At 40.3% G+C, this 23,424-nt stretch overlaps 1 protein-coding gene across 2 annotated transcripts in view; it reads right to left on the bottom strand.

Annotated features, from left to right (window-relative positions):
* The window catches only part of CTNND1 (catenin delta 1), a 444,281-nt gene that overhangs the window by 364,812 nt on the left and 56,045 nt on the right, over positions 1-23,424 (bottom strand). For both annotated transcript variants that reach the window (XM_053692333.1, XM_053692334.1), the window contains exons 3-4: positions 15,024-15,427; positions 14,451-14,682 (exon numbers count right to left, since the gene is read on the bottom strand). In XM_053692333.1, the coding sequence (XP_053548308.1) occupies positions 14,451-14,682; positions 15,024-15,427 (636 nt within the window). The remainder of the gene's footprint in view (positions 1-14,450; positions 14,683-15,023; positions 15,428-23,424) is intronic.

Here is a 23,424-nt window from a genome sequence, read left to right as displayed (position 1 = left end):
ATGACGCAATAAAGTCTAGCATTTGACGCACCCGCGGGCCTAACGCCCGCAATTGCAAAAAAGTAGTCAAATTGAAAAAAAACATAATTTATGTAAGAACTTACCTGATAAATTAATTTCATTCATATTAGCAAGAGTCCATGAGCTAGTGACGTATGGGATATACATTCCTACCAGGAGGGGCAAAGTTTCCCAAACCTCAAAATGCCTATAAATACACCCCTCACCACACCCACAAATCAGTTTAACGCATAGCCAAGAAGTGGGGTGATAAGAAAAATGTGCGAAAGCATAAAAAATAAGGAATTGGAATAATTGTGCTTTATACAAAAAAATCATAACCACCACAAAAAGGGTGGGCCTCATGGACTCTTGCTAATATGAAAGAAATGAATTTATCAGGTAAGTTCTTACATAAATTATGTTTTCTTTCATGTAATTAGCAAGAGTCCATGAGCTAGTGACGTATGGGATAATGACTACCCAAGATGTGGATCTTCCACGCAAGAGTCACTAAAGAGGGAGGGATAAAATAAAGACAGCCAATTCCGCTGAAAAATAATCCACACCCAAAATAAAGTTTAAATCTTATAATGAAAAAAACTGAAATTATAAGCAGAAGAATCAAACTGAAACAGCTGCCTGAAGTACTTTTCTACCAAAAACTGCTTCAGAAGAAGAAAACACATCAAAATGGTAGAATTTAGTAAAAGTATGCAAAGAAGACCAAGTTGCTGCTTTGCAAATCTGATCAACCGAAGCTTCATTCCTAAACGCCCATGAAGTAGAAACTGACCTAGTAGAATGAGCTGTAATCCTTTGAGGCGGAGTTTTACCCGACTCGACATAAGCATGATGAATTAAAGATTTCAACCAAGATGCCAAAAAAATGGCAGAGGCCTTCTGACCTTTCCTAGAACCGGAAAAGATAACAAATAGACTAGAAGTCTTTCGGAAATTCTTAGTAGCTTCAACATAATATTTCAAAGCTCTAACTACATCCAAAGAATGCAATGATCTCTCCTTAGAATTCTTAGGATTAGGACACAATGAAGGAACCACAATTTCTCTACTAATGTTGTTAGAATTCACAACCTTAGGTAAAAATTTAAAAGAAGTTCGCAACTTTTTTTTTTTTGAAAAATCAGAAAAGGAGACTCACAAGAAAGAGCAGATAATTTAGAAACTCTTCTAGCAGAAGAGATGGCCAAAAGAAACAAAACTTTCCAAGAAAATAATTTAATGTCCAGTGAATGCATAGGTTCAAACGGAGGAGCTTGAAGAGCCCCCAGAACCAAATTCAAACTCCAAGGAGGAGAAATTGATTTAATAACAGGTTTTATACGAACCAAAGCTTGTACAAAACAATGAATATCAGGAAGATTAGCAATATTTCTGTGAAAAAGAACAGAAAGAGCAGAGATTTGTCATTTCAAGGAACTTGCAGACAAACCTTTATCCAAACCATCCTGAAGAAACTGTAAAATTCTCGGAATTCTAAAAGAATGCCAGGAAAAATGATGAGAAAGACACCAAGAAATGTAAGTCTTCCAAACTCGATAATATATCTTCCTAGATACAGATTTACGAGCCTGTAACATAGTATTAATCACAGAGTCAGAGAAACCTCTTTGACTAAGAATCAAGCGTTCAATCTCCATACCTTCAAATTTAAGGATTTGAGATCCTGATGGAAAAAAGGACCTTGTGACAAAAGGTCTGGTCTTAACGGAAGAGTCCACGGTTGGCAAGTGGCCATCCGGACAAAATCCACATACCAAAACCTGTGAAGCCATGCTGGAGCCACCAGCAGAACAAACGAGCATTCCTTCAGAATCTTGGAGATTACTTTTGGAAGAAGAACTAGAGGCAGAAAGATATAGGCAGGATGATACTTCCAAGGAAGTGACAATGCATCCACTGCTTCCGCCTGAGGATCCCTGGATCTGGACAGATACCTGGGAAGTTTCATGTTTAGATGAAGCCATCAGATCTATTTCTGGAAGTCCCCACATTTGAACAATCTGAAGAAATACCTCTGGGTGAAGAGACCATTCGCCCTGATGTAACGTTTGGCGACTGAGATAATCCGCTTCCCAATTGTCTATACCTGGGATATGAACCGCAGAAATTAGACAGGAGCTGGATTCCGCCCATACCAGTATTCGAGATACTTCTTTCATAGCCAGAGGACTGCGAGTCCCTCCTTGATGATTGATATATGCCACAGTTGTGACATTGTCTGTCTGAAAACAAATGAACGATTCTCTCTTTAGAAGAGGCCATGACTGAAGAGCTCTGAAAATTGCAGGGAGTTCCAAAATATTGATTGGTAATCTCACCTCCTGAGATTCCCAAACCCCTTGTGCTGTCAGAGACCTCCAAACAGCTCCCCAACCTGTAAGACTTGTATCTGTTGAAATTACAGTCCAGGTCGGAAGAACAAAAGAAGCCCCCTGAACTAAACGATGGTGATCTGTCCACCACGTCAGAGAGTGTCGTACAATCGGTTTTAAAGATATCATTTGAGATATCTTTGTGTAATCCCTGCACCACTGGTTCAGCATACAGAGCTGAAGAGGTCGCATGTGAAAACGAGCAAAGGGGATCGCGTCCGATGCAGCAGTCATAAGACCTAGAATTTCCATGCATAAGGCTACCGAAGGGAATAATTGAGACTGAAGGTTTCGACAAGCTGAAATCAATTTTAGACGTCTCTTGTCTGTCAGAGACAGAGTCATGGACACTGAATCTATCTGGAAACCTAAAAATGTTACCCTTGTCTGAGGAATCAATGAACTTTTCGGTAAATTGATCCTCCAACCATGATCTCGAAGAAACAATACAAGTCGATTCGTACCAAGTACCAAGATATCGTCCAAATAAGGAAATACCACAATACCCTGTTCTCTGATTACAGACAGAAGGGCACCGAGAACCTTTGTAAAAATCCTTGGAGCTGTTGCTAGGCCAAACGGCAGAGCCACAAACTGGTAATGCTCGTTTAGGAAAGAGAATCTCAGAAACTGAAAGTGATCTGGATGAATCGGAATATGCAGATATGCATCCTGTAAATCTATTGTGGACATATAATGCCCTTGCTGAACAAAAGGCAGGATAGTCCTTATAGTTACCATTTTGAATGTTGGTATCCTTACATAATGATTCAATATTTTTAAATCCAGAACTGGTCTGAAGGAATTCTCCTTCTTTGGTACAATGAAGAGATTTGAATAAAACCCCAGTCCCTGTTCCAGAACTGGAACTGGCATAATTACTCCAGCCAACTCTAGATCTGAAACACATTTCAGAAATGCTTGAGCCTTCGCTGGATTTACTGGGACACGGGAAAGAAAAAATCTTTTTTGCAGGAGGCCTTATCTTGAAGCCAATTCTGTACCCTTCTGAAACAATGTTCTGAATCCAAAGATTGTGAATTGAATTGATCCAAATTTCTTTGAAAAATCGTAATCTGCCCCCTACCAGCTGGGCTGGAATGAGGGCCGCACCTTCATGTGGACTTTGGAGCTGGCTTTGGTTTTCTAAAAGGCTTGGATTTATTCCAGACTGGAGATGGTTTCCAAACTGATACCGCTCCTGTGGGTGAAGGATCAAGCTTTTGTTCCTTATTGTGACGAAAGGAACGAAAACGATTATTAGACCTAAATTTACCTTTAGATTTTTTATCCTGTGGTAAAAAAGTTCCTTTCCCTCCAGTAACAGTTGAGATAATAGAATCCAACTGTGAACCAAATAATTTATTACCCTGGAAAGAAAGGGAAAGCAAAGTTGACTTAGAAGACATATCCGCATTCCAAGTTTTAAGCCATAAAGCTCTTCTAGCTAAAATGGCTAGAGACATATACCTGACATCAACACTAATGATATCAAAGATGGCATCACAAATAAAGTTATTAGCATGTTGAAGAAGATTAACAATGCTATGAGAATTGATCTGTTACTTGTTGCGCTAAAGCTTCTAACCAAAAAGTTGAAGCTGCAGCAACATCCGCTAAAGATATAGCAGGTCTAAGAAGATTACCCGAACATAAGTAAGCTTTTCTTAGAAAGGATTCAATTTTCCTATCTAAAGGATCCTTAAAGGAAGTACTATCTGCCGTAGGAATAGTAGTACGTTTAGCAAGAGTAGAGATAGCCCCATCAACCTTAGGGATTCTGTCAGATGGCACAGGATATAATTGCTTAAAACGTTTAGAAGGAGTAAAAGAATTACCCAAATGATTCCATTCCCTGGAGATTACTTCAGAAATAGCATCAGGGACAGGAAAAACTTCTGGAATAACTACAGGAGATTTAAAAACCTTATTTAAACGTTTAGATTTAGTATCAAGAGGACCAGAATCCTCTATTTCTAATGCAATTAAGACTTCTTTAAGTAAAGAACGAATAAATTCCATTTTGAATAAATATGAAGATTTATCAGCATCAACCTCTGAAACAGAATCCTCTGAACCAGAGGAATCATTATCAGAATCAGAACGATGATGTTCATTTAAAAATTCATCTGAAATATGAGAAGTTTTAAAAGACCTTTTACGTTTATTGGAAGGAGGAATAACAGACATAGCCTTCTTAATAGATTTAGAAACAAAATCTCTTATGTTAACAGGAACACTCTGAGTATTAGATGTTGAAGGAACAACAACAGGTAATGTAACATTACTAAAGGAAATATTATCTGCATTAACAAGTTTGTCATGACATTCATTACAAACAACAGCTGGAGGAACAGATACCACAAGTTTACAGCAAATACACTTAACTTTGGTAGACCCAGCACTAGGCAGCGATTTTCCAGAAGTATCTTCTGACTCGGGGTCAATCTGGGACATCTTGCAATATGTAATAGAAAAAACAACATATAAAGCAAAATTGATCAAATTCCTTAAATGACAGTTTCAGGAATGGGAAAAAATGCCAGTGAACAAGCTTCTAGCAACCAGAAGCAATAAAGAATGAGACTTAAATAATGTGACTTAAAAACGTCAAAAATGACGCAACTTCCGGCGACACATATGACGCCGGAAACAAAGAAAAAAAATTTGCGCCAAAAAAGTCCGCGCCAAGAATGACGCAATAAAATGAAGCATTTTCAGCCCCCGCGAGCCTAACAGCCCACAGGGAAAAAGTCAAATTTTAAGGTAAGAAAAAAATTGATTTATTCATATGCATTATCCCAAATATGAAACTGACTGTCTGAAATAAGGAACGTTGAACATCCTGAATCAAGGCAAATAAATGTTTAAACACATATATTTAGAATATAAAAGTGCCCAACCATAGCTTAGAGTGTCACAGAAAATAAGACTTACTTACCCCAGGACACTCATATACATGTAGTAGAAAGCCAAACCAGTACTGAAACGAGAATCAGTAGAGGTAATGGTATATATAAGAGTATATCGTCGATCTGAAAAGGGAGGTAAGAGATGAATCTCTACGACCGATAGCAGAGAACCTATGAAATAGACCCCATAGAAGGAGATCATTGAATTCAAATAGGCAATACTCTCTTCACATCCCTCTGACATTCACTGCACGCTGAGAGGAAAACCAGGCTCCAATCTGCTGCGGAGCGCATATCAACGTAGAATCTAGCACAAACTTACTTCACCACCTCCATAGGAGGCAAAGTTTGTAAAACTGATTTGTGGGTGTGGTGAGGGGTGTATTTATAGGCATTTTGAGGTTTGGGAAACTTTGCCCCTCCTGGTAGGAATGTATATCCCATACGTCACTAGCTCATGGACTCTTGCTAATTACATGAAAGAAAGACTAAACCCCAGGTAAGAAATAAATTTCTTAAAGTGTTTACATTCCCAAATATGAAACCGACAGTCTGCAGAAGGAAATACATGAACCTGACTCATGGCAAATATAAGTACAATACATATATTTAGAACTTTATATAATTGCATAAAGTGCCAAACCATAGCTGAGAGTGTCTTAAGTAATAAAAACATACTTACCAAAAGACACCCATCCACATATAGCAGATAGCCAAACCAGTACTAAAACAGTTATTAGTAGAGGTAATGGTAAATTGAGAGTATATCGTCGATCTGAAAAGGGAGGTAGGAGATGAATCTCTACGACCGATAACAGAGAACCCATGAAATAGACCCCCATTAGGGAAATCATCGTATTCAATAAGTGATACTCCCTTCACGTACCTCTTGACATTCGCTGTACTCTGAGAGGAATCGGGCTTCAACAATGCTGAGAAGCGCATATCAACTTAGAAATCTTAGCACAAACTTACTTCACCACCTCCATAGGAGGCAAAGTTTGTAAAACTGAATTGTGGGTGTGGTGAGGGGTGTATTTATAGGCATTTTGAGGTTTGGGAAACTTTGCCCCTTCTGGTAGGATTGTATATCCCATACATCACTAGCTCATGGACTCTTACCAATTACATGAAATAAATTAATTTATCAGGTAAGTTCTTACATAAATTATGTTACTTCATGTATTAAAGTCCCCTTTATTTGGTACAATAGTAAATCCTAACGTTTCACAAACACTAGGATTTACCATTACTTTAAGCATGCACACATCTGGTTAAACCTTAAAAGTAGAAACAGTTAGAAGTGGCACAATGTAAAATTAAATAATCCCTGTAAGTGTATACTGACAAATAAGCTCTGGAAAAAAAAAACTGTACCAAAACAGTAAAGGCAATAAAAAAATCACAGCAAACTAAAGGGTTAAATAATGTATCCTGCAATTTGAGAAAAGATCTGAGTGTCTAACCACCTCCACTGGTCATGAGAGCTTCTCACAACACATTGAGATTTTTACAGCACCACAGGAAGGTGCCAAAAAAAAAGTTAACCCATAGGCCTTTGACATTTAAAACACTGATTTTTCACAAACCAGTATGAAAATACCACACAAAGATATTTCACTGCCTGGCTAAAAACTCCAGTTTTTCCCTGTCTTTTGTAGGCACTTTGAAATGGGTCTCAGATCAGTTACATAACCCCAGTCAGTGATGAGACGGTCAGGACTTCAGAATACACCTCACTCCACCTTGGAGGCAAAATAAAAATAAATAAATAAATGACTGGAGATTCAGTGTAAGTGGGAGAGATTTAAGCTCTGGTATGTTGGTGTGTTTCTGCCTCCTCCTAGTCGACTGGAGTGCAATTTTCCCATATGCAATGTCTTGTGAACTCTCATCATTTGATGGGGAAGAGAGAAAAAAAACAAAATTTATGCTTACCTGATAAATTTATTTCTCTTGTGGTGTATCCAGTCCACGGGTTCATCCATTACTTGTGGGATATTCTCCTTCCCAACAGGAAGCTGCAAGAGGAAACCCACAGCAGAGCTGTCTATATAGCTCCTCCCCTAACTGACACCCCCAGTCATTCGACCGAAGACGAGCAAGAAAAAAAGGAGAAACTATAGGGTGCAGTGGTGACTGTGGTTTAAAAATAAAAAAAAACCACCTGCCTTAAAATGACAGGGCGGGCCGTGGACTGGATACACCACAAGAGAAATAAATTTATCAGGTAAGCATAAATTTTGTTCTCTTGTAAAGGTGTATCCAGTCCACGGGTTCATCCATTACTTGTGGGATACCAATACCAAAGCTTTAGGACACGGATGAAGGGAGGGACAAGGCAGGAACTTAAATGGAAGGCACCACTGCCTGTAAGACCTTTCTCCCAAAAATAGCCTCCGAAGAAGCAAAAGTATCAAATTTATAGAATTTAGAAAAGGTATGAAGCGAAGACCAAGTCACCGCCTTACAAATCTGTTCAACAGAGGCCTCATGTTTAAAAGCCCATGTGGAAGCTACTGCTCTAGTAGAATGAACTATAATTCTTTCAGGAGGCTGCTGGCCAGCAGTCTCATAAGCTAAGCGTATTATACTTCTTAGCCAAAAAGAAAGAGAAGTTGCCGAAGCCTTTTGGCCTCTCCTCTGTCCAGAGTAGACAACAAACAAAGCAGATGTTTGACGAAAATCCTTCGTAACATAGTAACATAGTAGATAAGGTTGAAAAAAGACTGAAGTCCATCGAGTTCAACCTATACAAATCTAAAATACTTACAAAAAGCTCCAGTTAAGCTTAAATAACCCCATTAAAATGTGACCCATTTAATACTAGCAATCATATCCATGAATTTTGTTTATATACAGAAATTTATCCAGACTATTTTTAAATGTATCTATGGTATTGGCATTCACTACCTCCTTTGGTAATGAGTTCCACAATTTTATTGCTCTTACAGTGAAAAAATGTTTCCGTTGCAGGAGATTAAATCTCCTTTCCTCCAACCTTAAATTATGACCTCTTGTCAGAACCAATTTTCTTGGAATAAAAAGAGCTTCTGCCATCTCTGTATATGGGCCTTGAATATATTTATATAAAGTAATCATGTCACCTCTCAAGCGCCTTTTTTCTAAAGAGAACAGACCCAGTTTGGCTAGCCTCTCCTCATAGGTTAATTTCTCCAATCCCCTTATTAGCTTTGTGGCCCTTCTCTGAACTTTTTCTAGTTCTGCAATATCTTTTTTAGCAATCGGTCCCCAGAACTGCACTCCAAACTCAAGGTGAGGTCTTACCAGGGCTTTATATAATGACAGAATTATGCTTTCCTCCCTTGAATCAATGCCTCTTTTAATACATGCTAGTATCTTATTAGCCTTTGAAGCCGCTGCCCTGCATTGTGCACTCATCTTTAGCTTGTTATCTATTACTACTCCCAAATCCCTTTCCTCCTGTGTTTGGCTAAGTCTTGTCCCATTTAAAAAATACATAGCCTGCTTATTTTTACTTCCAAAATGTAGAACCTTACATTTTTCCGTATTAAATCTCATTTTCCATTCACTTGCCCATAGTTCTAATTTTAGCAAATCCCTTTGCAAAGAGAGTTCATCCTGCTCTGACCTAATGACCTTACTTAACTTAGTATCATCTGCAAAAATAGAGATGTCGCTATTTAATCCTTGCTCCAAGTCATTTATAAAAATATTAAAAAGAACAGGGCCCAGTACTGATCCCTGGGGGACGCCACTGATTACCTTTGTCCAATCTGAGTATGATCCATTTACTGCTACTCGTTGCTCCCTATCTTTTATCCAGTTATTTATCCATGAGCTAACATTTTCAGCTATTCCCAGTCCCTTAATTTTGTGCATTAATCTCTCATGTGGCACTGTATCAAATGCCTTTGCAAAATCTAAGTATATCACATCAACTGATTCGCCTTTATCTATATTTTTACTTACTTCCTCGTAGAATCTAATTAGATTAGTTTGACATGATCTATTTCTCCTAAAGCCATGCTGATTAGAACTCGTAGCTTGTAAATAAAACTTTAAAGCACGAACCACATCAAGATTGTGTAATAGACGTTCCTTCTTTGAAGAAGGATTAGGACACAGTGAAGGAACAACAATCTCCTGATTGATATTCTTATTAGATACCACCTTAGGAAGAAACCCAGCTTTGGTACGTAACACTACCTTATCTGCATGGAAAATCAGATAAGGGGAATCACATTGTAAAGCAAATAACTCCGAAACTCTTCGAGCCGAGGAGATAGCTACTAAAAACAGAACTTTCCAAGATAAAAGCTTAATATCTATGGAATGCAAAGGTTCAAACGGAACCCCTTGAAGAACTTTAAGAACTAAATTTAAACTCCATGGCGGAGCAACAGGTTTAAACACAGGATTGATTCTAACTAAAGCCTGACAAAACGCCTGAACGTCTGGAACCTCAGCCAGACGTTTGTGCAAAAGAATAGACAGAGCAGAAATCTGTCCCTTTAAGGAACTAGCTGACAAACCCTTCTCCAATCCTTCTTAGAGAAAAGATAATATCCTAGGAATCCTGACCTTACTCCATGAGTAACCCTTGGATTCACACCAATGAAGATATTTACACCATATCTTATGATAGATTTCCCTGGTGACAGGCTTTCGAGCCTGAATTAAGATATCAAAGACCGATTCGGAAAAACCACGCTTTGATAGAATCAAGTGTTCAATCTCCAAGCAGTCAGACGTAGAGAAATTAGATTTGGATGTTTGAAGGGACCTTGAAGTAGAAGGTCCTGCCTTAGCGGCAGAGTCCATGGTGGAAAGAATGACATGTCCACCAGATCTGCATACCAAGTCCTGGGTGGCCACGCAGGGCTATCAAGATCAGCAAAGCTCTCTCCTGCTTGATCTTGGCAATCAGACAAGGGAGCAGAGGAAACGGTGGAAACACATAAGTCAGGCTGAAGGACCAGGGCGCTGCTAGAGCATCTATCAGTGCTGCCTTGGGAACCCTGGACCTGGACCCGTAACAAGGAAGCTTGGCGTTCTGACGAGACGCCATGAGATCCAGTTCTGGTTTGCCCCAAAGTTGGATCAACTTGGCAAATACCTCCGGATGGAGCTCCCACTCCCCCGGATGAAAAGTCTGCCGACTTAGAAAATCCGCCTCCCAGTTCTCTACTCCTGTGATATGGATAGCTGAGAGATGACAAGAGTGAACATCTGCCCATAGAATTATCTTTGAAACCTCCAATATTGCCAGGGGGCTCCTTGTTCCCCCCTGATGGTTGATTTAGGCTACAGTCGTGATGTTGTCCGACTGAAATCTGATGAACCTGACCGCAGCTAGCTGAGGCCAAGCCTGAAGAGCACTGAATATCGCTCTTAGTTCCAGAATGTTTATCGGAAGGAGGGCCTCCTCCTGAGTCCACAAACCCTGAGCCTTCAGGGAGTTGCAGACTGAACCCCAGCCCAGAAGGCTGGCATCTGTCGTTACTATAGTCCATTCTGGCCTGCGGAAACTCATTCCCTTGGACAGATGGACCCGAGATAGCTACCAGAGAAGAGAATCCCTGGTCTCTTGATCCAGATTTAGTAGAGGGGACAAATCTGTGTAATCCCCATTCCACTGATTGAGCATGCAAAGTTGCAGTGGTCTGAGATGTAGGCAGGCAAACTGAACAATGTCCATTGCCGCTACCATTAATCCGATTACCTCCATACACTGAGCCACTGACGGATGAGAAATGGAATAAAGAGCACGGCAGGAAGTTAGAAGTTTTGACAACCTGACCTCTGTCAGATAAATCTTCATTTCTACTGAATCTATCAGAGTTCCTAGGAAGGAAACTCTTGTGAGAGGTGAGAGAGAACTCTTTCCTTCGTTCACCTTCCACCCGTGAGACCTTAGGAATGCCAGAACAATGTCCGTATGGGACCTGGCGATTTGAAAAGTGGACGCCTGTATCAGGATGTCGTCTAGGTAAGGGTCTACTGCTATACCCCGTGGTCTTAGAACCGCCAAAGATTCTTGGTGCCGTGGCTAACCCAAAGGGAAGAGCCACAAACTGGTAATGCCTGTCTAGGAAGGCGAACCTGAGAAACTGATGTAAGAATGCCTCACTCTTTATCTGGTTTGCAGATAATTGTGAGAGATGAAATCTCCCCTTTGGAGCTGAAGCTTTGAAATCCAGAAGATATCCCTGGGAAACAATCTCCAGAGCCCAGGGATCCTGGACGTCTCTTGCCCAAGCCTGGGTGAAGAGAGAAAGTCTGCCCCCCACTAGATCCGGTCCCGGATCGGGGGCTACTCCTTCATGCTGTCTTAGAGGCAGCAGCAGGCTTTTTGGCCTGTTTCCCCTTGTTCCAAGTCTGGTTAGGTCTCCAGACTAGCTTGGACTGGGCAAAATTTCCCTCTTGTTTTGTAGAAGAGGAAGATGAAGCTGCGCCACTCTTGAAGTTTCAAAAGGAATGAAAATTAGTCTGTTTGGTCCTTAACTTGTTGGACCTATCCTGGGGAAGGGCGTGGCCTTTTCCTCCAGTAATATCAGAAATGATCTCCTTCAGTCCAGGCCCAAATAGGGTCTGCCTTTTGAAGGGGATATTGAGAAGTTTAGACTTTGAAGTGACATCGGCTGACCAGGATTTAAGCCATAGCGCCCTACGTGCCTGAATGGCAAAACCTGAATTTTTAGCCGTTAGCTTGGTTAAATGAAAAACGGAGTCAGAAATAAATGAATTGGCTAACTTAAGAGCTTTAAGCCTGTCAAGGATATCATCCAACGGGGTCTCTACCTGTAAAGCCTCCTCCAGAGACTCGAACCAGAAAGCCGCTGCAGCAGTGACTGGGGCAATGCATGCAAGAGGCTGGAGAATAAAACCTTGTGTATAAAGATTTTCTTAAGGAAACCCTCTAATTTCTTATCCATAGGATCGAGGAAAGCACAACTGTCCTCGACAGGAAAAGTTGTACGCTTAGCTAGGGTAGAGACTGCTCCCTCCACCTTAGGGACCGTCTGCCACAAGTCCCGTGTAGCTGCATCTATAGGAAACATTTTCTTAAAAGCAGGAGGGGGAGAGAACGGCACACCTGGTCTATCCCATTCCTTAGTAATAATTTCTGAAAACCTCTTAGGGATTGGAAAAACATCAGTGTAAACAGGCACTGCAAAGTATTTGTCCATTTTACACAATTTCTCTGGGACTACAATGGTGTCACAGTCATCCAGAGTCGCTAAAACCTCCCTGAGCAACACGCGGAGGTGTTCAAGCTTAAATTTAAATGCTGTCATTTCAGAGTCAGACTGAAGTAACGCCTTCCCTGAATCAGAAATGTCACCAGCAGATAGAAGCTCTCCTGCTTCAACTTCTGCACATTGTGAGGGTATATCAGACATAGCTACTAAAGCATCAGAGAGCTCTGTATTTGTTCTAGCCCCAGAGCTGTCTCGCTTTCCTTGTAACCCTGGCAGTTTGGACAATACCTCCGTGAGGGTATGATTCATAACTGCCGCCATGTCTTGTAAAGTAAACGCATTGGACGCACTAGATGTACTTGGCGTCCCTTGAGCGGGAGTTATAGGTTCTGACACGTGGGGAGAGCTAGATGGCATAACCTCCCTTTTGTCAGTCTCAGAAACCTCAGGTGATAAATCTTTAAAAGCCATAATATGGTCTTTATAACTTATAGAAAGGTCAGTGCATTTGGTACACATTCTAAGAGGGGGTTCCACAATGGCTTCTAAACATAATGAATAAGGAGTTTCCTCTATGTCAGACATGTTTAACAGACTAGTAATGAGACCAGCAAGCTTGGAAAACACTTTAATAAATGTGAAAAAAGCAATAATAAAAAATGGTACTGTGCCTTTAAGAGAAAAAACTACCACATAAACTGCAAAACAGTGAAAAAAAGTAGTAAACTCTACGAAATTTTTACAGTGTGTATAAGGGACTAAAGCAGCATTGCACCCACTTGCAAATGGATGATTAACCCCTCAGGCCCAAAAACGAATTAGTAAAACTTAAAACCTGTTAACAAACAGTCAAACACACTGCCACAGCCCTGCTGTGGCTCCTACCTGCCCTTAAAAACGATTTTTGCAGGAACAAAACCCTCTATAGAGGTCCTATAAGCCAGAGGACTCCTTCAGGGAAGCTGGATGTCTCAGACTGAAAACGAAAATAGGCCCCTCCCACCATGCACTCAAAGTCAGAGGGCCTTAAAAAAGTACTCCTAGAAGTAATCTAACAAGCCATGTGGAAATTAGGCCCCAAATAAAGATTTATCACCCTCAGAGAAAAAAACGTTTTCATTTATAAATCATGCAAACGTTTTTTCACTAAGTAATATAGGTTTTAACATGAATATTATCCCTTTTTGCAAGCATGATCCCAGTTGTTGTTAAATCACTGTATCAGGCTTACCTTAAATATACCAGGCACTGTCAGCATTTTCTAGACCTTATCTCTCTAGAAAAAAATATACTGAACATACCTCAAAGCAGGCAATCTGCAGACCGTCCCCCCAACTGAAGTTTTCTTTCCATACTCTTCAGTTATGTGTGAGAACAGCAATGGATCTTAGTTACAAACCGCTAAGATCATCAAACCTCCAGGCAGAAGTCTTCTTCCAATTTCTGCCTGAGAGTAAAAACAGTAAAACGCCGGTACTGTTTAAAAATAAACTTTTGATCGAAGGTAAAAACTACACTAAGTCACCACATCTCTCGATACTTTGTCGAGAGCTGCAAGAGAATGACTGGGGGTGGCAGTTAGGAGAGGAGCTATATAGACAGCTCTGCTGTGGGTGTCCTCTTGCAGCTTCCTGTTGGGAAGGAGAATATCCCACAAGTAATGGATGAACCCGTGGACTGGATACACCTTTACAAGAGAAAAATTGCTATAGATTTAAAAAAAAAAAAAAAATCCTATATAGCTATTATAGCAATCAATATTTTAAAATTTTTTTTAAAAAAACCCTAACACACTACAGCATCTACCCTGTTTATAATTAAAACAATTTACCTACATTACACATAGATTAATCTGGTTCAGTAAAGTCTGACTATTCTTAACCATACTCAACCATAAAAGATCCCCCCCCTATACACATAGAAATTTTTTTTTAAATGTATGACTAAAAACATACCTCTTTCTTTACTTCTTCATTGCGATAGGACAGATGTTGAAGATAAGCAGCAGCATTTAACCTCACAGCATCCAGAGTATAACTAAGCATAGCTAGGACCTCTGGAAGTTCTGGCTGCCGCCAAGTGCCACTATTGGGGACCAAAGTCATAGGAGGAGGTCCAAGACTTGAAAGGCTGCCGGAAGCAGGTAGGGAGGAATTAAAGAGATCAGAAAGTGGGTCCTCATAACTCCTGTAAAAAGAGAGAGATTCATTTAAGAGAAGACGTATCTTAGAACCCTATAGCCAATAGATGATTTCCCACCATGAACTATGATAAAGTGACAATTACATATAACAATCACCCTTATAATCAAATTACACTAAATTTGCTACTATATAGTAATGTTAACGATGGTACAAAACAATGGAATTAGCTGTGCCAGTGCCCTCCAGAAAGCACACATACAATTATAAGACCAAAAAAATGTACCACTTGGAAAAAAAAAAAAAATATTGACAATCAACTCCAGCCTAACATACGCTTTCTCTACAATACACACATTTCCTTTACATGGCCTTTGAATTTCTCACCTCAACCTTCTACGAGGGTCTCCACTCCTTCCAGCAGTAGAATAATCAGGTCCATCAACATATGCTCCTAAACTCCTGCGATCATCCTCTATCCCATAGGTATCTTCAGATCCATAAACCCTCCCTGCTAGAAGATCAGACTGACTGCCTCCAAAGCCACCCCCCCGGACCTGGGGCTGAGGGCCATAACCAGGACCACGGTAAGGCTCCATAGTGCGATATCGCTGATTTGGTCGTGATAGGCTGCTGTATCCAGGGTTCTGAGGTTGGACTACTGTAACTGGCTCTACCCCTGGGCCACGGAAATGGTAGTTTCGGGGTACAGTAGTATAGGCATTAACCCCACCAACACCTTCCCGATATGGACGGTCTAATGTTTGAGAGTATCCAACTGCTGCTTTTATCTATAAAAAAAAAATAAAAAAAATAAAAAAATGAATGCTTACCTGATAAGTTTCTCTTTCCTGGCACGATTCCATTCATTACTGTTGGGAAATTTAACGCCTGGCCACCAGGAGGAGGCAAATACACCCCAGCCAAGGCTTAAAGTGAAGGTAAAGTTTTACCGCTCTCTATACACCAATCAATTAGTCATATCTTCATTTACTAAGTCGCTAAGCTTTTGTCACAAATCTATTATATATTTATGTAAAGAAAGAAAAAAAAAAAAAAACTTTTCTTTTTCACTATCGTTACCTTCCTAATTCCTCCCCACAGCCATTTCCTTATTTTAGAGACTGACGTACAGAGCAGTCTCCAACGCATGTTCACGACGAATGCAACAAACTGCGCATGTGCATAGCGTAGTCCACTCATGGCAATAATTAATGTCAATTCTCATACTAATATGAATTATATGCGATTACATTGTTATTGTTTTAAAACAGTAATTGAACTGTTATTATGCTGTGTAAATATTTGTAGCATTCCAGATTTCACCAATTCTCATATTCGAAACGTGAGCGCGCTTGTATTGCAAGTCCGATAATAAAAATGAAACGCATGAGCAGATCATCCGGAAGGCGGACGACGTAGATTGACGGCCGCCTAACAGCCAGCATTTCAGTTGGATGAAAAGAAAACGTGAACAAACAACAACAAAAAAAAAATTGCGGGTTGACATCGGCAAAGTTAAAAATAAACTTATAAACAGCAAAAAAAGACTTTATTATTTGAAATTGATAAAAATGATGACTTAAACTTATTAATTTGGGTCAACAAGTGATATTAGACTGTGAAATAGAATTAACTTTACCTTCACTTTAAGATCCCTCCCACTTCCCATACTCCCGAGGAAATAAGGAGAAGTACAGAGGTGCCAGAAGGATAAGGAAAAAACTCTGCCTTACATGCCAGGAAAGAAGTTTATCAGGTAAGCATAAAAAAAAAATTCCAATGGCAAGGAAAGTACTCTATTCCATTCATTACTGTTGGGAAACCAATACCCAAGCTAAAGGACACAGAATGGATAGGGAGGGAAAATAAGGAAGGCGGACCTAAACTAAAGGCACCAACACTGGAAGCACCTTTCTCCCATCAAACTTGTAAAATTTTACAGATTTGTTCCATAGAAGCTTCATTTTTAAAAGCCCATGGGGAGGACACAGCACGAATAGAGTGAGCCGTAATCCTCACAGGAGGCTGCTGACCTGCTTCCTCATGAGCCAAATGGATGAAACCCCTCAGCCAGAAGGAGAGAGTAGCTGTAGTGGCTTTCTGACCCTTGTGCTTACTAGTGTAGACCTCAAACAAGAAGGAAGATTGTCTTAAATCCTTGGTAGCATGAAGATAGAATTTTAGCGCACGGACCACATCCAGATTGTGTAACAAACGTTCCTTCTGAGAAGGATTAGGACAAAACAAAAGGCACCATAATTTCTTGGTTGATATTGCAATCAGAGAACACCTTAGGAAGAAACCCCAACCTGGTTCTGAGAACAGCCTTATCTGCATGAAAGATTAGATAAGGTGCAAGACTTCCTTCATAGCTAAATAACTATTTGTCTCTCCCCGATGATTGATATAAGCCACAGATGTTATGTTGTCCTATTGAAACATTATAAACTGGACAGAACAAAGTTTCAGGCCATGCTTTCAGAGAATTGTAGATGGCTCCCAGGGAACCCCATACGGCCCCCCTCCCAGAAGGCTGGCATCCGTAGTCAAAATCTCCCAAGACGATCTCAAAAAGCATGTGCCTTGAGACAGGTGATCCTGATAAAGCAACCAGGAGAGAGATTCTCTTGTCTGGTTGTCCAGGACGATCTGTTGAGATAGGTCTGAATGATCGGCGTTCCATAGACTGAGCATGCATAGTTGTAGTAGTCACAGATGGAAGCGAGCAAAAGGAATAATGTCCATTGCCGCCGCAATGAGGCCCACTAACTCCATGCATTGGGCCACAAAGGTGCGTGAAGTTGATTGTAGTGTGAGGCAAGATGAGAAGTTTGGAAAGTCACTGATCCGTCAGAAAGATCCTCATGGAGATCGAATCTATGATTGTTCCTAGAAAGGAAGTAGAAACTGACCTAGTAGAATGAGCCGTAATCCTTTGAGGCGGGGATTTACCCGACTCCACATAAGCATGATGAATCAAATACTTTAACAAAGAAGCCAAAGAAATGGCAGAAGCCTTCTGACCTTTCCTAGAACCAGAAAAGACAACAAATAGACTAGAAGTCTTCCTGAAATCTTTAGTAGCTTCAACATAATATTTCAAAGCTCTAACTACATCCAAAGAATGTAAAGATCTCTCCAGAGTATTCTTAGGATTAGGACACAAAGAAGGGACAACAATTTCTCTACTAATGTTGTTAGAATTCACAACTTTAGGTAAAAAATTAAATGAAGTCCGCAACACTGCTTTATCTTGATGAAAAATCAGAAAAGGAGATTCACAAGAAAGAGCAGATCGCTCAGAAACTCTTCTAGTAGAAGAGATGGCCAAAAGGAATAATACTTTCCAAGAAACTAATTTAATATCTAGAGAATGCATAGGTTCAAACGGAGGAGCCTGTAAAGCCCTCAGAACCAAATTAAGACTCCAAGGAGGAGAAATTGACTTAATGACAGGCTTAATACGAACCAAAGCCTGAACAAAACAATGAATATCAGGATGATTAGCAATCTTTCTGTGAAAAAGTACAGAAAGAGCAGAGATTTGTCCCTTCAAGGAACTTGCAGACAAACCTTTTTCTAAACCATCCTGAAGAAACTGTAAAATTCTAGGAATTCTAAAAGAATGCCAAGAGAATCTATGTGAAGAACACCAAGAAATGTAAGTCTTCCAGACTCGGTAATAGATCTTTCTAGACACAGATTTACGAGCCTGTAACATAGTATTAATCACGGAGTCAGAGAAACCTCTATGACTAAGTATTAAGCGTTCACTCTCCATACCTTCAAATTTAATGATTTGAGATCCTGATGGAAAAATGGGCCTTGAGATAGAAGGTCTGGCCTTAACGGAAGTGTCCAAGGTTGGCGACTGGCCATCCGAACGAGATCCGCATACCAAAACCTGTGTGGCCATGCTGGAGCCACCAGCAGTACAAACGAACGCTCCAATAGGATTTTGGAAATCACTTTTGGAAGAAGAACTAGAGGCGGAAAAATATAAGCAGGTTGATAATTCCAAGGAAGTGACAACGCGTCCACCGCTTCCGCCTGAGGATCCCTGGATCTGGACAGATACCTGGGAAGTTTCTTGTTTAGATGAGAGGCCATTAGATCTATTTCTGGGTGAAGAGACCATTCGCCCGGATGTAACGTCTGGCGACTGAGATAATCCGCTTCCCAATTGTCTATACCTGGGATGTGAACCGCAGAAATTAGACAGGAGCTGGATTCCGCCCATACAAGTATCCAAGATACTTCTTTCATAGCCTGAGGACTGCGAGTCCCCCCTTGATGATTGACATATGCCACGGTTGTGACATTGTCTGTCTGAAAACAAATAAACGATTCTTCAGAAGAGGCCAGAACCGAAGAGCTCTGAAAATCGCACGGAGTTCCAAAATGTTGATTGGTAATCTAGCCTCCTGAGATTCCCAAACGCCCTGCGCTGTCAGAGATCCCCATACAGCTCCCCAACCTGAAAGACTTGCATCTGTTGAGATCACAGTCCAGATTGGACGAACAAAAGAGGCCCCTTGAACTAAACGATGGTGATCCAACCACCAAGTCAGAGAAGATCGAACATTGGGATTTAAGGATATTAATTGTGATATCTTTGTATAATCCCTGCACCATTGGTTCAGCATACAAAGTTGGAGAGGTCTCATGTGAAAACGAGCAAAAGGAATCGCATCCGATGCAACAGTCATGAGACCTAAAATTTCCATGCACAGAGCTACCGAAGGGAATGATTGAGACTGAAGGTTTCGACAAGCTGAAAGCAATTTCAGACGTCTCTTTTCTGTTAGAGACAAAGTCATGGACACTGAATCTATTTGGAAACCCAAAAAGGTTACCCTTGTCTGAGGAATCAAGGAACTCTTTGGTAAATTGATCCTCCAACCATGTCTTTGAAGAAACAACACAAGTTGATTTGTGTGAGATTCTGCAGAATGTAAAGACTGAGCAAGTACCAAGATATCGTCCAAATAAGGAAATACCGCAATACCCTGCTCCCTGATTACAGAGAGAAGGGCACCGAGAACCTTTGAAAAGATCCTTGGAGCTGTTGCTAGGCCAAAAGGAAGAGCAACAAACTGGTAATGCTTGTCTAGAAAAGAGAATCTCAGGAACCGATAGTGGTCCGGATGAATTGGAACATGAAGATATGCATCCTGTAAGTCTACTGTGGACATATAATGCCCTTGCTGAACAAAAGGCAGAATAGTCCTTATAGTCACCATTTTGAAGGTTGGTATCCTTACGTAACGATTCAATATTTTTAGATCCAGAACTGGTCTGAAAGAATTCTCTTTCTTTGGAACAATGAACAGATTTGAATAAAACCCCAGGCCCCGTTGTAGAACTGGAACTGGCACAATTACCCCAGCTGACTCCAGGTCTGAAACACATTTCAGAAATGCTTGAGCCTTTACTGGGTTTACTGGAATGCGTGAGAGAAAGAATCTTCTCACAGGCGGTCTTACCTTGAAACCTATTCTGTACCCTTGTGAAACAATGTTCTGAATCCAAAGACTTTGAATCGAATTGATCCAAACATCTTTGAAAAATCGTAACCTGCCCCCTACCAGCTGTGCTGGAATGATGGCCGCACCTTCATGCGGATTTGGGAGCTGGTTTTGACTTTCTAAAAGGCTTGGATTTATTCCAGACTGGAGAAAGTTTCCAAACGGAAACTGTTCCTTTAGGGGAAGGGTCAGGCTTTTGTTCCTTATTCTGACGAAAGGAACGAAAACGATTAGCAGCCCTATATTTACCTTTAGATTTTATATCCTGTGGCAAAAAGGCTCCCTCCCCCCCAGTAACAATTGAAATTATTGAATCTAACTGAGAACCAAATAATTTATTACCTTGGAAAGAAAGAGAAAGCAAAGTTGACTTAGAAGTCATATCTGCATTCCAAGACTTAAGCCATAAAGCTCTTCTGGCTAAAATAGCTAAAGACATATACCTGACATCAATTCTAATGATATAAAAAATGGCATCACAAATAAAGTTATTAGCATGTTGAAGAAGTTTAACAATGATAAGAATTATGGTCTGACACTTGTTGCGCTAAAGCCTCCAACCAGAAAGTGGAAGCTGCAGCAACATCAGCCAAAGAAATAGCAGGTCTAAGAAGATTACCTGAACATAAATGAGCCTTCCTTAGAAAGGATTCAAGCTTCCTATCTAAAGGATATTTAAACGAAGTACTATCTGCCATAGGAATAGTAGTACGTTTAGCAAGAGTAGAGATAACCCCATCAACTTTGGGGATTTTCTCCCAAAACTCTAATCTATCAGATGGCAAAGGGTACAATTTCTTAAACCTTGGAGAAGGAGTAAATGAAGTACCCAGACTATTCCATTCCCTAGAAATTACTTCTGAAATAGCATCAGGAACTGGAAAAACTTCAGGAATAACTACATGAGGTTTAAAAACTGAATTTAAACGCTTATTAGTTTTAATATCAAGAGGACTAGACTCCTCCATATCTAAAGCAATCAACACTTCTTTAAGTAAAGAACGAATAAACTCCATCTTAAACAAATATGAAGATTTATCAGTGTCAATATCTGAGGTAGAATCTTCTGAACCAGATAGATCCTCATCAGAAATAGATAAGTCAGAATGATGGCGGTCATTTAAAAATTCATCTGAAATATGAGAAGTTTTAAAAGACCTCTTACGTTTACTAGAAGGAGGAATAACAGACAGAGCCTTCCGAATAGAATTAGAAAAATTCTTTTACATTAACAGGAACATCTTGAACATTAGATGTTGAAGGAACAACAACAGGTAATGGATTATTACTAATGGAAATACTATCTGCGTTTGATAGTTTATCATGACAACTAACACAAACTACAGCCGGAGGAACAGTTACCAAAAGTTTACAACAAATGCACTTAGCTTTGGTAGAACCGACATCAGGCAGAGTCTTTCCAGAAGTAGATTCTGATCCAGGGTCAGGTAGTGACATCTTGCAATATGTAATAGAAAAAACAACATATAAAGCAAAATTATCAAATTCCTTAAATGGCAGTTTCAGGAATGGGAAAAAATGCAAAATGAAACAAGCCTCTAGAAAACCAGAAGCAACTAAAAAGTGAGACTGAAATAATGTGAAAAAAACTGGCGCCAAGTATGACGCCCACATTTTTGGCGCCAAGAATAACTCCCACAAATTTTGGCGCCAAGAATGACGCCTATATTTTTTGCGCCAAGAATGACGCAATAAATAGGATTTTCTGCAACCGCGAGCCTAACAGCCCGCAATTTTAAAAAAAAAGTCAATTGAAAATTGAAAATTTTTAAGGTAGGAAAAAACAAAAAAATTATGCTTACCTGATAAACTTCTTTCTCTTGTGGTGTATCCAGTAAACGGGTTCATCCATTACTTGTGGGATATTCTCCTTCCCAACAGGAAGTTGCAAGAGGACACCCACAGCAGAGCTGTCTATATAGCTCCTCCCCTAACTGCCACCCCCAGTCATTTGACCGAAGACAAGCAAGAAACAGGAGAAACTATAGGGTGCAGTGGTGGCTGCAGTTTAAAAATAAAAAACACCTGCCTTAAAGTGACAGGGCAGGCCGTGGACTGGATACACTACAAGAGAAATAAATTTATCAGGTAAGCATAAATTTAGTTTTCTCTTGTAAGGTGTATCCAGTCCATGGGTTCATCCATTACTTGTGGGATACCAATACCAAAGCTTTACGACACGGATAAAGGGAGGGACAAGGCAGGAACTTAAACGGAAGGCACCACTGCCTGCAAGACCTTTTTCCCCAAAATAGCCTCCGAGGAAGCAAAAGTATCAAATTTGTAGAATTTAGAAAAAGTATGAAGCGAAGACCAAGTCGCCGCCTTACAAATCTGTTCAACAGAGGCCTCATTTTTAAAAGCCCATGTGGAAGCTACCGCTCTAGTGGAATGAGCTGTAACTCTTTCAGGAGGCTGCTGGCCAGCAGTCTCATAAGCTAAACGGATTATGCTTCTTAGCCAAAAAGAAAGAGAAGATGCCAAAGCCTTTTGGCCTCTCCTCTGTCCAGAGTAGACAACAAACAATGCAGATGTTTGACGAAAATCCTTAGTAGCTTGTAAATAAAACTTTAAAGCACGAACCACGTCAAGATTGTGTAATAGACGTTCCTTCATTGAAGAAGGATTAGGACACAGTGACGGAACTACAATCTCCTGATTGATATTCTTATTAGATACCACCTTAGGAAGAAATCCAGGTTTGGTACGCAACACTACCTTATCTGTATGGAATATCACATAAGGGGAATCACACTGTAAGGCAGGTAACTCTGAAACTCTTCGAGCCAAAGAGATAGCTACCAAAAACAGAACTTTCCAAGATAAAAGCTTGATATCTATGGAATGCAGAGGTTCAAACGGAACCCCTTGAAGAACTTTAAGAACTAAATTTAAACTCCATGGCGGAGCAACAGGTTTAAACACAGGCTTGATTCTAACTAAAGCCTGACAAAACGCCTGAACGTCTGGAACATCTGCCAGACGCTTGTGCAGAAGGACAGAGCAGAAATCTGTCCCTTTAAGGAACTAGCTGACAATCCCTTCTCCAATCCTTCTTGGAGAAAGGATAATATCCTAGGAATCCTGACTTCACTCCATGAGAAACCCTTGGATTCATACCAATGAAAATATTTACACCATATCTTATGATAGATTTTCCTAGTGACAGGCTTTCGAGCCTGAATTAAGGTATCAATGACCGACTTGGAGAAACCACGTTTTGATAAAATCAAGTG

Source organism: Bombina bombina, chromosome 9 (genome assembly GCF_027579735.1).
Source record: "Bombina bombina isolate aBomBom1 chromosome 9, aBomBom1.pri, whole genome shotgun sequence".
NCBI lineage: Eukaryota > Metazoa > Chordata > Amphibia > Anura > Bombinatoridae > Bombina > Bombina bombina.
The sequence above is the reverse complement of the archived record's forward strand: the minus strand, read 5'-3'. Positions and strand labels throughout refer to the sequence as shown.